Source organism: Scyliorhinus torazame, chromosome 11 (genome assembly GCF_047496885.1).
Source record: "Scyliorhinus torazame isolate Kashiwa2021f chromosome 11, sScyTor2.1, whole genome shotgun sequence".
In the NCBI taxonomy this organism is placed as follows: domain Eukaryota; kingdom Metazoa; phylum Chordata; class Chondrichthyes; order Carcharhiniformes; family Scyliorhinidae; genus Scyliorhinus; species Scyliorhinus torazame.
The window spans coordinates 5159507-5172566 of NC_092717.1; the positions used below are offsets into that span (position 1 = coordinate 5159507).

The following is a 13060-nucleotide window of genomic DNA, read 5'->3' on the forward strand; positions in this document are numbered from 1 at the left end:
GGATCGAACCTGGGACCTCGGCGCCATGAGGCAGTAGGGCTAACCCACTGCGCCACCGCGCTGCCCTGCTACCTGTAATTCTAACGGTCTAAAACAATTATAGTTTCTTCTAACATTGGATTTATGCATGTTTGATTTACTAATGAAGAGAAGTCGAAGGAAAGGGCAGGCTTGTTTGTTATGAGTTTAGATTGTGTGGGACAAATGGAACTATCAGAACCTCATTAGCAGTCCATTAATAATTCTACATCAATTTATAGTGGAGCTCCTCTCATCTGAAACAAATTAGCACAAATTGTTAAATAAAACTTTTTGCTTCATTAACTTTGGCCAACATTTATCATCCATAACCAACTACGTTTATATATTATATTTTTTAAAAACGTGTAAATTCAGGTCCTTTCTTCATTCTCACTGTTGGAGTAAAACATACTCTTTTGTTCTTCTCAAAGTAAGAAGTCTTACAACACCAGGTTAAAGTCCAACAGGTTTGTTTCAAACACTAGCTTTCGGAGCACTGCTCCTTCCTCAGGTGGCTCCTTCATTCACCTGAGGAAGGAGCAGTGCTCCGAAAGCTAGTGATTTGAAACAAACCTGTTGGACTTTAACCTGGTGTTGTAAGACTTCTTACTGTGCTCACCCCAGTCCAACGCCGGCATCTCCACATCATGGCTACGTTCTTCTCAAAAGTATCCTATCAGCTGTCTCATTCTGCCCTCAGACTGTGTTGTACTTTCAGTTTATTCTGAGTTTTGACTCCCCACTTGCTCTACAATGCCCACTAACCTTTGGCATCAAGATCCAAATCATCCGTAAGATGCCCTTTCCTGTGAAAGATTTTCTGCCCATGGCCTTTAATGCATCATGACTGCGAGATCATATTTTTCATTGTTTCAGGAATCGAACAAGATATAAAATGTTGAGGTTTTACCTTGCTTTAGCACTCCACAGTTACAGTGCAATCCAGGCTAAATCCAGAATTTGGAGCCTGGCCTGACTCCTGACTGAGATTCCTTAAGCCTTGGCTCCAAACACATCTCACTGAATTAAAATTTCTTGACTCGAACTACTTGCTAGCGAAAGAAACTTAAGTAACACTAATGCAAATAACAAGTAACCTTCGTGTCTGCATGAACAAGGCGGTCTTATTTGCTTTCTGATTACTCTATGGGATCGTGTGTGGCAGGAGCTAATGAGAAGCAAGAACAAACATATTGGGCGCGATTCTCCGCTCCCGCGCTGGTTTGGAGAATCTCCTGGCGCGCCATTTTTCCCCGCGACGCCGGTCCGACGCCCTCCCGCGATGCACCCAAGCAGCGAGAACGGCCCCATCGAGTTCTGTGCGGCGCAGGCCGGAGAATCGCCCGGGACATCCAAAATGGCGATTCTCCACTACACCCGCTATTCTCCGGCCCGGGTGGGCCGAGCGGCCTGCCCAAAACGACGGCTTCCCGCCGGCGCCATCCACACCTGGTCACTGCCGGCGGGAACAGCGCGGGAACGCTGGGGGGGCGGCCTGTGGGTGGGGGGGGCGAGGGGGGTTCTTTCACAGGGGTTGCACTCAAAAGGGGTCTGGCCTGCGATCGATGCCCACCGATCGGCGGGCCGGCCTCTCTGAAGGAGGACCTCCTTTCCTCCGCGCCCCGCAAGATCCATCCGACATCTTCTTGCGGGACGGCCTTGGGGAGGACGGCAACCGCGCATGAGCGGGTTGGCGCCGGCCAACCCGCACATGCGCGGGTGACGCCAGTTAGGCGGCAGATGACGCGCGGCACTTTTATGCGGCGCCAATGCCCGGCACACGCTGACGACGCTGCTTTAGTGACACGCCCCCCGAGTTTCTCGCAGCCCCGATCCTAGTCCATTGTCGGGCCCTGAATCGGTCGAGATCGGGGCCGTTTCGCGCCGCCGTGAACCTCGACGGCGTTCACGACGACGTGGACACTTAGTAGCGGGAGCGGAGAATCGCATCCATTGTCTCACCAGTGCAGCTCCACACCCAACCTGGTTTACTTCTAACACTCCTCAGCCTGTGAGCTGCCTGAGTCAGTGTGTTATCAAAATCAGCCAATGTGTATTTAATCCTATTTTAACTAACAAATGTTACTGGTAAGATACTTCCAAAAGATTGTTTCCTACTAGTTTAGCATCTAGAAACTGAACATGACAAAGTAGTAAGCAGAAATTTCAAAAGCAACGGTCATGTTCAACCAGCCTTATCAAATTCTTTGAAGTGATAGATAAGGGTAATGTTGTAGATGTGACATACTTGGATTTTCACAAGGCCTTCAATAATATGGCATAGTAATCTCATGGCTGAGGTTGAATTAGGAATTGGAACAAGTAGCAGAATGTGTAGCAAGCTGGTTACAAGACAGAAAACTAAGAGTAGGGGTTAAAGGTAGCTGCTTAGACTAGTGGAAGGTGCGAAATGGTGTTCCACAGGATCTGTGCGGGGGCTACTGCTGCTCACTATTTACATAAATGATTTGGAACTGGAAGTACGGTTTCAAAATTTACCCACCCTGAGTCCTTCATTATAACCTAATTTAATTTGGTTTTTATTAAAATAATTTAATAAATTGGAAATAATTTAATTAATAATTTGAGCAAAGTTATAATTTCAGAACTTTTAAGGTGCCCAGCCAAAGATGTGCAGGTTGGGTGGATTGGCCATGCTAAATTGCCGCTTAGTGTCCAATGGTTAGATTACGGGTTGCGGGGATAGGGCAGGGGGTTGGGCCTGGGTGGGGTGCTGTTTTGGAGGGTTGGTGGAAGCTCTATTCTATGATTTTGGAATCTTATTCCAATGTGAAAGAAGTGTGTTTCCCGGGGTGGTACTGAGCCACTGGAAGTTGCCAACCTCAATCCCTGATCTGAACAGAGCTAACCCGTATAAATCAGGGTGGTTTGGGGGAATGCACATACTGGAAATACTCGGCAGGTCTGGAAGCCTCTGTGGAGAGAGAAACAGAGTTGATGTCTCAAGAGTCATAGGGACTCAAAACGTTAACCCTGTTTCTCTCTCCACGGATGCTGCCAGACCTGCTGAGTTTACCCAGTATTTTCTGTGTTTATTTCCTATTTCCTGCATCTGCAGTGTTTTGCTTTTATTCTGGGAAACGTGCAATCGGGCTGTATCCCCTTGGATTAGAGAGGAAAGAAGTAGGCTGTGGTTCCAGCACCTAAACACTGTCCAGTTACCCCTGCTTGGACTTGTACCACAGGGAGCTTTGTTAAATATGCAGCAGGGTTGTGATGCCTCCCATTGTTGAGGAGTCAACTGATAATTCCGTTATGGGTCCCCACATGAAGACCGGCTGTACCCAGTGTGAATCAGCACCATCAGGGGAAAAGGGAGAAAATGCAATAGTATAGGATTATGATGCTGCACAAAAGTGACTCTGATGTCTAGATGCTTTGAATTGTTTGCTCTCATGTCATTGACAGAATACAGACCCTGAAAAAGACAAGCCACCCTGTAATGCTAATGAGCTGGAAGAGTGTGATCGTTTCCCTGATGATTCTGCCAGTTTAACTCGATTCGATGCCAACTCGTTGAAAGCTACCCATGTGGTAAGAGACACTTCTCACTTAAACAAAAGGCAGAATAACTGGAAACTGATGTAGCCACCTTGATCTCTTTGTGCACACTAGTGACTGAATCAGTAGCAGCAGCTGTTGACATGCTTACGTTTAGTTTACAAATAAACATCTGTTTCACAGGGCTGCCAATATTTTGATCTTTGAAATTATCATTTATAAGTCATGTCTGAAATCTCAAAATGAAACACAAACAGAACCCATCATGATCAGAAATTTCCAAACAGAAGAAGGCTTTCAAAAACTGTGCCAGGTTTAGCTTTAATGCTCCTTCTTTGAAAGGCTTTGCAAGTCTACTTCATATCTTTACACCGATCCCTGCTCCAGAATGGGTGATGAAGACACAAAGAAATAGGTAGGATTTAGCAGAAGTTTGCACTGAGTTAGCCAGCTAGTGTAGGATAGAACACTGGAGCCCAGTCTTTATACACCTAAAGCTTACAGAGCACACATTACCTTTCATGCACCACCAATCCAACAGCCACGTGCTTGTGTATCGTGAACCCACTCGTATGTATCGAACCATAGAATATTTACAGCAGAGAAGGAGGCCATTCGGCCTATCCATAACCATGCCAACTCTCTGCAAGAACAACTCGGCTAGTCCTACTTTCCTGCCCACTCCAGGTAGCCCTGCAATTCTTTTCCTTTTCCTGTGCTTATCTAAGTCCCATTTGAAAGCAATCCACCATGCTCTCAGGCAGTGTGTTCCAGATTCACTGCGTCAAGAAAACATTTTTCCACATGTCACCTTTGATTTTCTTTTTGCCGTTTGTTTAAATCTTGTCCTCTGTTTCGTGCCCACTCTGTCAGTGGGAGCAGTTTCTCCCTATCCTCTCTGCCCAGGCCCCTCATGATTTTGAATACCTCTATCAAAACCTCTGAATCGTCTCTTCTCTTCCCTCAGGAGAGCAACCCCAGTTTCTCCCATTTACCCATGCAAATAAAATCCCGCATCCCTAAAACCATTCTTATAATAAATGAAGACAGGCAAGTCGCCAATTAACATCCACCAACTGAACACAATTAAACATCCAATTAATGGCCGGTCAGGTTTTGTTTTACACTGATGAAAGAAATGTTAAAAATTCAACTGTTTTCTGAACTTCCATGTCTCTGCTTCCTGCCTTACAAGTTATTCCAAACACTGTTTAAATAAAATGATTATTCCAGCTAACTAATCGATTTCCACATGACCTCTGTTCTTGCTTCGCTTTGAAGTAACAATCAGAGATTACTTTATCTGTTCTCCTTAATATTTTATATACTTTTATATCTTCCCTTATCAATCGTCTTCCAAGACGGAGAAGATTAAACTTCTCTAATCCCTACCCTGGCTCATCCTCTTTACAATTGAGTTCATTCTTGTTGCCCTTTTGAGTAATTGATCAAATCCCCATCATTGATGCTTCAGATCTTCAGTCTCTCCGAAATCTACACCAAATGAGCATGTCTTTATTCCTTTTTCCAAGCATGGGTGCTGGGCTATGTTCCCCATAAGGCAGCAGACTGACTTGGAGAAAAGAACATGAAAGACTTGCCTTTCAGTAATACCTTTCATGACCTCTGATCTTCCCACAGTGCTTTACAGCCAATTCAAGTCCTTTTGAAGTGTAGTCTTTGTTGTAGTAAAGGAGTTCTTACAATGTGATAATAACCAGGTGGTCATTTTTTTAGTGATGCTGATGGATAAATGTTCTGAAAACCTGCTTTTCTGAGAAATAGTAGCAGTGGGATCTTTTACAAGCAGCTGAGCGAGCAACTGCTGGGTCTCAGTTTAACGCCTCATCTGAAAGATGTATCTCTGGCAGTGCAGCATTCCCTCAATGCTGCAGTGGGAATGTCAGCCTTGTTTTTTGTCTTTAAGTCTCTGGAGTGGGTCTTGAACCTATAACCTTCTGACTCGGGTGAGAGTGCTGCCCACTAAGCTATGACTGACACAACCCTTGGCTATAGGACCATGTGGGCCAGAAGAAGGTAAAAGTAAGTCCGAGCAGGCAGTTTTGTGGAGCTTGAAGGAACTCATCAGACCGGCATGGTGGACACACTACTCTGACCAGTCAGACAATAGCTATTAATATGGATAACAGGACACCAACCAACATTTTAAATGGTCCCACTGCCTGACTTGTGTCCACCACAGTCTCTTGGGAGCAGAGCAGCAAATCATTGCCTTCCATCTTCAGGCCTTCCATTTCTGCCAGGTGGGAGGCCTGAAATTCCAATAGCCAATTATCAGTAGCTCATGAGTAATGTTTTGCAGGGGAGGAGGGGTGCATGATTCTGGTATAACTGAATAGAAAAAGGTTGATTCAGGTCATTCCATCTTCCTGCTTCATCAATGGCCTTCCTCAATTATAAGGTCAGAAGTGGAGTTGTTCACTGTGCAATCACCAATGTTCAGCACCATTCACGATTCCTCACTATTCACGACACTGAAGCAGTCCAGATTTCCAGTGCTGACTATGTGGTAAGCAGTTGCACACACAGTGGCTCCCTCCAGGTACTTTGATTTTGGGCCTTTCTTCACGGTTTATGGGCGATTTTGGGGGATATTTGTTTAGTTTGATGGGATATGGTCCCCTCATAAAAGTAATGTCCAGTAAGTACAATACAGGGCAGAACAAAGAACAAAGAAAAGTACAGCACAGGAACAGGCCCTTCGGCCCTCCAAGCCTGCGCCGACCATGCTGCCCGTCTAAACTAAAATCTTCTACACTTCCGGGGTCCGTATCCCTCTATTCCCATCCTATTCATGTATTTGTCAAGGTGCCCCTTAAACGTCACTATCGTCCCTGCTTCCTCCACCACCTCCGGCAGCGAGTTCCAGGCACCCACTACCCTCTGTGTAAAAAAAAAAAAAGCTTGCCTTGCACATCTCCTCTAAACTTTGCCCCTCGCACCTTAAACCTATGCCCCCTAGTAATTGATCCCTCTACCCTGGGAAAAAGTCTCTGACTATTCACTCTGTCTATGCCCCTCATAATTTTGTAGACCTCTATCAGGTCGCCACTCAACCTTCTTCGTTCCAGTGAGAACAAACCAAGTTTATTCAACCTCTCCTCATAGCTAATGCCCTCGATACCAGGCAACATTCTGGTAAATCTCTTCTGCACCCTCGGTAAAGCCTCCACATCCTTCTGGTAGTGTGGCGACCAAAATCGAACACTATACTCCAAGTGTGGCCTAACTAAGATTCTATACAGCTGCAACATGACTTGCCAATTTTTATACTCCATGCCCGGCCAATGAAGGCAAGCATGCCGTATGCTTTCTTGACTACCTTCTCCACCTGTGTTGCCCCTTTCAGTGACCTGTGGACCTGTACTCCTAGATCTCTCTGACTGTCAATACACTTGAGGGTTCTACCTTCACCGTATATTCCCTACCTGTATTAGACCTTCCAAAATGCATCACCTCACATTTGTCCGAATTAAACTCCATCTGCCATCTCACCGCCCAAGTCACCAAACAATCTAAATCCTGCTGTATCCTCTGACAGTCCTCATTGCTGTCGGACGAGGGATCGTTGTTCGATGTTCCTTGAGCCTCAGTGTGGGGGGGGACATGGCGGAGGCTTCGGCTGCATCGTTGGCCTCCCCGTGGTCGACCAGGATGTTGCCAAGCTTCTTGACGGATAAATTTAAGAACCAGCGGCAAGCGGATGCTGAGGACCCAGAGAAGGGGGCTTTGGCCCCTACTTGGGCGGCCTTGGAGAAGATGGACCGGTGAATAAAGGTGCAAGTGCGGTGATACAGAAGGTGGAGATGGCGTTTTCAGGCTGTGGTGACCGGATTGTCTCCCTGGAGGCAGAGATTGCAGTGCTGGTTGAAGAGCATAAAGTGTTGAAGGCCAAAGTGGACAATCTGGAGAACCGCACCACACGGCAAACTTTAAGGGTCGTTGGGCTACTGGAGGGTCTCAAACTCTACAGACTATATGTCTAAAGTGTTTGGAAAAGTCGATTTCGGCGGGAGAACAGCTGGTGAGTCAGTTTCAGCGGGAGCAGTGCGGAAGTGGCTGCTGGGAGGTAAGTCTGTCCTTGTCCTGTCCACTTGTCTTAGCAGGGGCAGGCCAGTCGATTTCGGCGGGAGTGGAGCTGGCTGTTTAGTCAATTTCAGCAGGAGCTGAGAATTTTTTTTTTTTTAAATTAGTGTTTTAGGCGGGAACAGGAAGTCGACCCGCGGACGTCTGGGAAGACCTTCCCCAATAAATTCTGGTGGAGAGGAAACCCGAGACACTACACGTGTAGTGTCTCCCACCCGCCCTCCTCCTCTAACCTAATAATAAAACCCATTGGTCTGAGGTAAGTACCATATTTTATTATGTTATTATTATTTTTTAATAAAAAATTTAATTTAGTTGTTAGCCAGATCTTGGTAGAAAGTTAGAGGAATGGCAGGGAAGGGAGTGCAATGTTCCTCCTGCAGGATGTTTGAGGTGAGGGATGCAGTTAGTGTCCCTGCTGATTTTACCTGCAGGAAGTGCTGCCATCTCCAGCTCCTCCAAGACCGAGTTAGGGAACTGGAGCTGGAGTTGGAAGAACTTCGGATCATTCGGGAGGCAGAAGGGATCATAGATAGCAGCTTCAGGGAATTAGTTACACCAAAGATTGGAGATAGGTGGGTAACTGTAAGAGGGACTGGGAAAAAGCAGTCAGTGCAGGGATCCCCTGCGGTCGTTCCCCTGAGAAACAAGTATACCGCTTTGGATACTTGTGGGGGGGGGGACTTACCAGGGGTAAGCCATGGGGTACGGGCCTCTGGCACGGAGTCTTTCCCTGTTGCTCAGAAGGGAAGGGGGGAGAGGAGCAGAGCATTAGTAATTGGGGACTCTATAGTCAGGGGCACAGATAGGAGATTTTGTGGGAGCGTGAGAGACTCACGTTTGGTATGTTGCCTCCCAGGTGCAAGGGTACGTGATGTCTCGGATCGTGTTTTCCGGGTCCTTAGGGGGGAGGGGGAGCAGCCCCAAGTCGTGGTCCACATTGGCACTAACGACATAGGTAGGAAAGGGGACAAGGATGTCAGGCAGGCTTTCAGGGAGCTAGGATGGAAGCTCAGAACTAGAACAAACAGAGTTGTTATCTCTGGGTTGTTGCCCATGCCACGTGATAGTGAGATGAGGAATAGGGAGAGAGAGCATTTAAACACGTGGCTACAGGGATGGTGCAGGCGGGAGGGATTCAGATTTCTGGATAACTGAGGCTCTTTCTGGGGAAGGTGGGACCTCTACAGACAGGATGGTCTACATCTGAACCTGAGGGGCACAAATATCCTGGGGGGGAGATTTGTTAGTGCTCTTTGGGGGGGTTTAAACTAATGCAGCAGGGGCATGGGAACCTGGATTGTAGTTTTAGGGTAAGGGAGAATGAGAGTATAGAGGTCAGGAGCACAGATTTGACGTCGCAGGAGGGGGCCAGTGATCAGGTAGGTGGTTTGAAGTGTGTCTACTTCAATGCCAGGAGTATACGAAATAAGGTAGGGGAACTGGCAGCATGGGTTGGTACCTGGGACTTCGATGTTGTGGCCATTTCGGAGACATGGATAGAGCAGGGACAGGAATGGATGTTGCAGGTTCCGGGGTTTAGGTGTTTTAGTAAGCTCAGAGAAGGAGGCAAAAGAGGGGGAGGTGTGGCGCTGCTAGTCAAGAGCAGTATTACGGTGGCGGAGAGGATGCTAGATGGGGACTCTTCTTCCGAGGTAGTATGGGCTGAAGTTAGAAACAGGAAAGGAGAGGTCACCCTGTTGGGAGTTTTTTATAGGCCTCCTAATAGTTCTAGGGATGTAGAGGAAAGGATGGCGAAGATGATTCTGGATATGAGCGAAAGTAACAGGGTAGTTAATATGGGAGACTTTAACTTTCCAAATATTGACTGGAAAAGATATAGTTCGAGTACAATAGATGGGTCGTTTTTTGTACAGTGTGTGCAGGAGGGTTTCCTGAAACAATATGTTGACAGGCCAACAAGAGGCGAGGCCACGTTGGATTTGGTTTTGGGTAATGAACCAGGCCAGGTGTTGGATTTGGAGGTAGGAGAGCACTTTGGGGACAGTGACCACAATTCGGTGACGTTTACGTTAATGATGGAAAGGGATAAGTATACACCGCAGGGCAAAAGTTATAGCTGGGGGAAGGGCAATTATGATGCCATTAGACGTGACTTGGGGGGGGGGTAAGGTGGAGAAGTAGGCTGCAAGTGTTGGGCACACTGGATAAGTGGGGCTTGTTCAAGGATCAGCTACTGCGTGTTCTTGATGATAAGTATGTACCGGTCAGGCAGGGAGGAAGGCGTCGAGCGAGGGAACCGTGGTTTACCAAGGAAGTGGAATCTCTTGTTAAGAGGAAGAAGGAGGCCTATGTGAAGATGAGGTGTGAAGTTTCAGTTGGGGCGATGGATAGCTACAAGGTAGCGAGGAAGGGTCTAAAGAGAGAGCTAAGACGAGCAAGGAGGGGACATGAGAAGTATTTGGCAGGAAGGATCAAGGAAAACCCAAAAGCTTTCTATAGGTATGTCAGGAATAAGCGAATGACTAGGGAAAGAGTAGGACCAGTCAAGGACAGGGATGGGAAATTGTGTGTGGAGTCTGAAGAGATAGGCGAGATACTAAATAAATATTTTTCGTCAGTATTCACTCAGGAAAAAGATAATGTTGTGGAGGAGAATGCTGAGCCCCAGGCTAATAGAATAGATGGCATTGAGGTACGTAGGGAAGAGGTGTTGGCAATTCTGGACAGGCTTAAAATAGATAAGTCCCCGGGACCTGATGGGATTTATCCTAGGATTCTCTGGGAGGCCAGGGAAGAGATTGCTGGACCTTTGGCTTTGATTTTTATGTCATCATTGGCTACAGGAATAGTGCCAGAAGACTGGAGGACAGCAAATGTGGTCCCTTTGTTCAAAAAGGGGAGCAGAGACAACCCCGGCAACTATAGACCGGTGAGCCTCACGTCTGTAGTGGATAAAGTCTTGGAGGGGATTATAAGAGACAAGATTTATAATCATCTAGATAGGAATAATATGATCAGGGATAGTCAGCATGGCTTTGTGAAGGGTCGGTCATTCCTCACAAACCTTATTGAGTTCTTTGAGAAGGTGACTGAACAGGTAGATGAGGGTAGAGCAGTTGATGTGGTGTATATGGATTTCAGCAAAGCATTTGTTAAGGTTCCCCACGGTAGGCTATTGCAGAAAATACGGAGGCTGGGGATTGAGGGTGATTTAGCGATGTGGATCAGAAATTGGCTAGCTGAAAGAAGACAGAGGGTGGTGGTTGATGGGAAATGTTCAGAATGGAGTACAGTCACAAGTGGAGTACCACAAGGATCTGTTCTGGGGCCGTTGCTGTTTGGCATTTTTATCAATGACCTAGAGGAAGGCGCAGAAGGGTGGGTGAGTAAATTTGCAGACGATACTAAAGTCGGTGGTGTTGTCGATAGTGTGGAAGGATGTAGCAGGTTACAGAGGGATATAGATAAGCTGCAGAGCTGGGCTGAGAGGTGGCAAATGGAGTTTAATGTAGAGAAGTGTGAGGTGATTCACTTTGGAAGGAATAACAGGAATGCGGAATATTTGGCTAATGGTAAAGTTCTTGAAAGTGGATGAGCAGAGGGATCTAGGTGTCCATGTACATAGATCCCTGAAAGTTGCCACCCAGGTTGATAGGGTTGTGAAGAAGGCCTATGGAGTGTTGGCCTTTATTGGTAGAGGGATTGAGTTCTGGAGTCGGGAGGAAATGTTGCAGCTGTACAGAACTCTGGTACGGCCGCATTTGGAGTATTGCGTACAGTCCTGGTCACCGCATTATAGGAAGGACGTGGAGGCTTTGGAGCGGGTGCAGAGGAGATTTACCAGGATGTTGCCTGGTATGGAGGGAAAATCTTATGAGGAAAGGCTGATGGACTTGAGGTTGTTTTCGTTGGAGAGAAGAAGGTTAAGAGGAGACTTAATAGAGGCATACAAAATGATCAGGGGGTTGGATAGGGTGGTCAGTGAGAGCCTTCTCCCACGGATGGAAATGGCTGGCATGAGGGGACATAACTTTAAACTGAGGGGTAATAGATATAGGACAGATGTCAGAGGTAGGTTCTTTACACAAAGAGTAGTGAGGCCGTGGAATGCCCTACCTGCTACAGTAGTGAACTCGCCAACATTGAGGGCATTTAAAAGTTTATTGGATAAACATATGGATGATAATGGCATAGTGTAGGTTAGATGGCTTTTGTTTCGGTGCAACATCGTGGGCCGAAGGGCCAGTACTGCGCTGTATTGTTCTATGTTCTATGGTGGGGCAGGGGGATTTACCGTCCCCTCCTGAATTGGACCGGGCCCATCGGTAGCTGAGGCAGAAGCCTAGATCCGGGGAGCCACCACGGGCGATCATCATCAGGTTTCGCAGATACCAGGACAAGGAACAGGTCCTGAGGTGGGCGAAAAACCATTGAGACTGTAGATGGGAGTGCCACGCCAGCAGAATATATCAGGACGTTGGGGCGAGAAGACAGATCATGCTTCGCATTTTGTGGACCTGATGTTGGGGCCAGACTGCTCTCGGTGACCCCGGGGAGATTGGACATGGCGTTTCTTGCAGATATGAGATTTTGCGAGCGTATATCCTCCGCTGTTGGGGAGTATGGTGAGTTTAACAGGAATGAGATGGTCTCGCTTCTCATGCTATGGGTAGCCCTGAAAGCGATCATTTGGGGCAGATAATCTCTTACAAGGCGCATAGGGATAAATCTGGAAGGGTAGAAAGGCAGAGGCTGTGGATTCCATTCTGAGATGGACCGCCAGTACTCCATTGCCCCGACACCGGAGTTATTGGCGAGCAGAAAGAAATTGCAGACGGAATTAGAGTGGGCCTTTGAGATAGGGGGTACAGGTTTTATTTCCTCGATTGTTCTGTAGTAAAGTTTGAGTATGGGCAGGGAGTTTATTGCCAGTATAGTGTTGAGTTGTCTTTGATTTTACCTTGCATGGGGGAAAAGCGTTGAGCCAGCTGTGATGCTCGAGGGAGGGCCTTTTATGAGTATGGGGAGCAGGCCATTCGTTTGTTAGTACACTGGTTGGTTTACGCCCCAGAGAAGGATAATGGGGCGTTTGAGGCCTCCTACCGAGTGCTGTGTAAGTCTGAACCCCCAGAAGACAGATCGTCAATGATGCAGTTTTTGGATGTGTTGCCCTTTCCGGAGTTGGAGGAGGAGAGAAAGCAGGAGTTGGAGGCATTGATAGGGCCAGAGGACATTATGAACTGTATTAGGTTAATGCAGACGGGCAAAGCACCGGGTCCGGATGGATTCCCTATCGAATTTTACAAACTGTTTGCAGGACAGTTGGTCCCACGTCTGCTGGATATGTTTAATGATTCCGTGTCTCGGGGAGGTGTTGTCGGTCACATTGGCACAAGCATCGATTTCCTCGATCCTGAAGAAGGACAAGGAGCTGATGGAATGTGAG

General features: G+C 47.1%; 1 protein-coding gene across 1 annotated transcript in view; it reads left to right on the forward strand.

The window, feature by feature from the left end:
* nudcd1 (NudC domain containing 1) overlaps positions 1 to 13060 on the forward strand; it is a 122770-nt gene that overhangs the window by 83778 nt on the left and 25932 nt on the right. The window contains exon 8 of the mRNA XM_072466870.1: positions 3451 to 3576. Coding sequence (XP_072322971.1) covers positions 3451 to 3576 — 126 coding nt within the window. The remainder of the gene's footprint in view (positions 1 to 3450; positions 3577 to 13060) is intronic.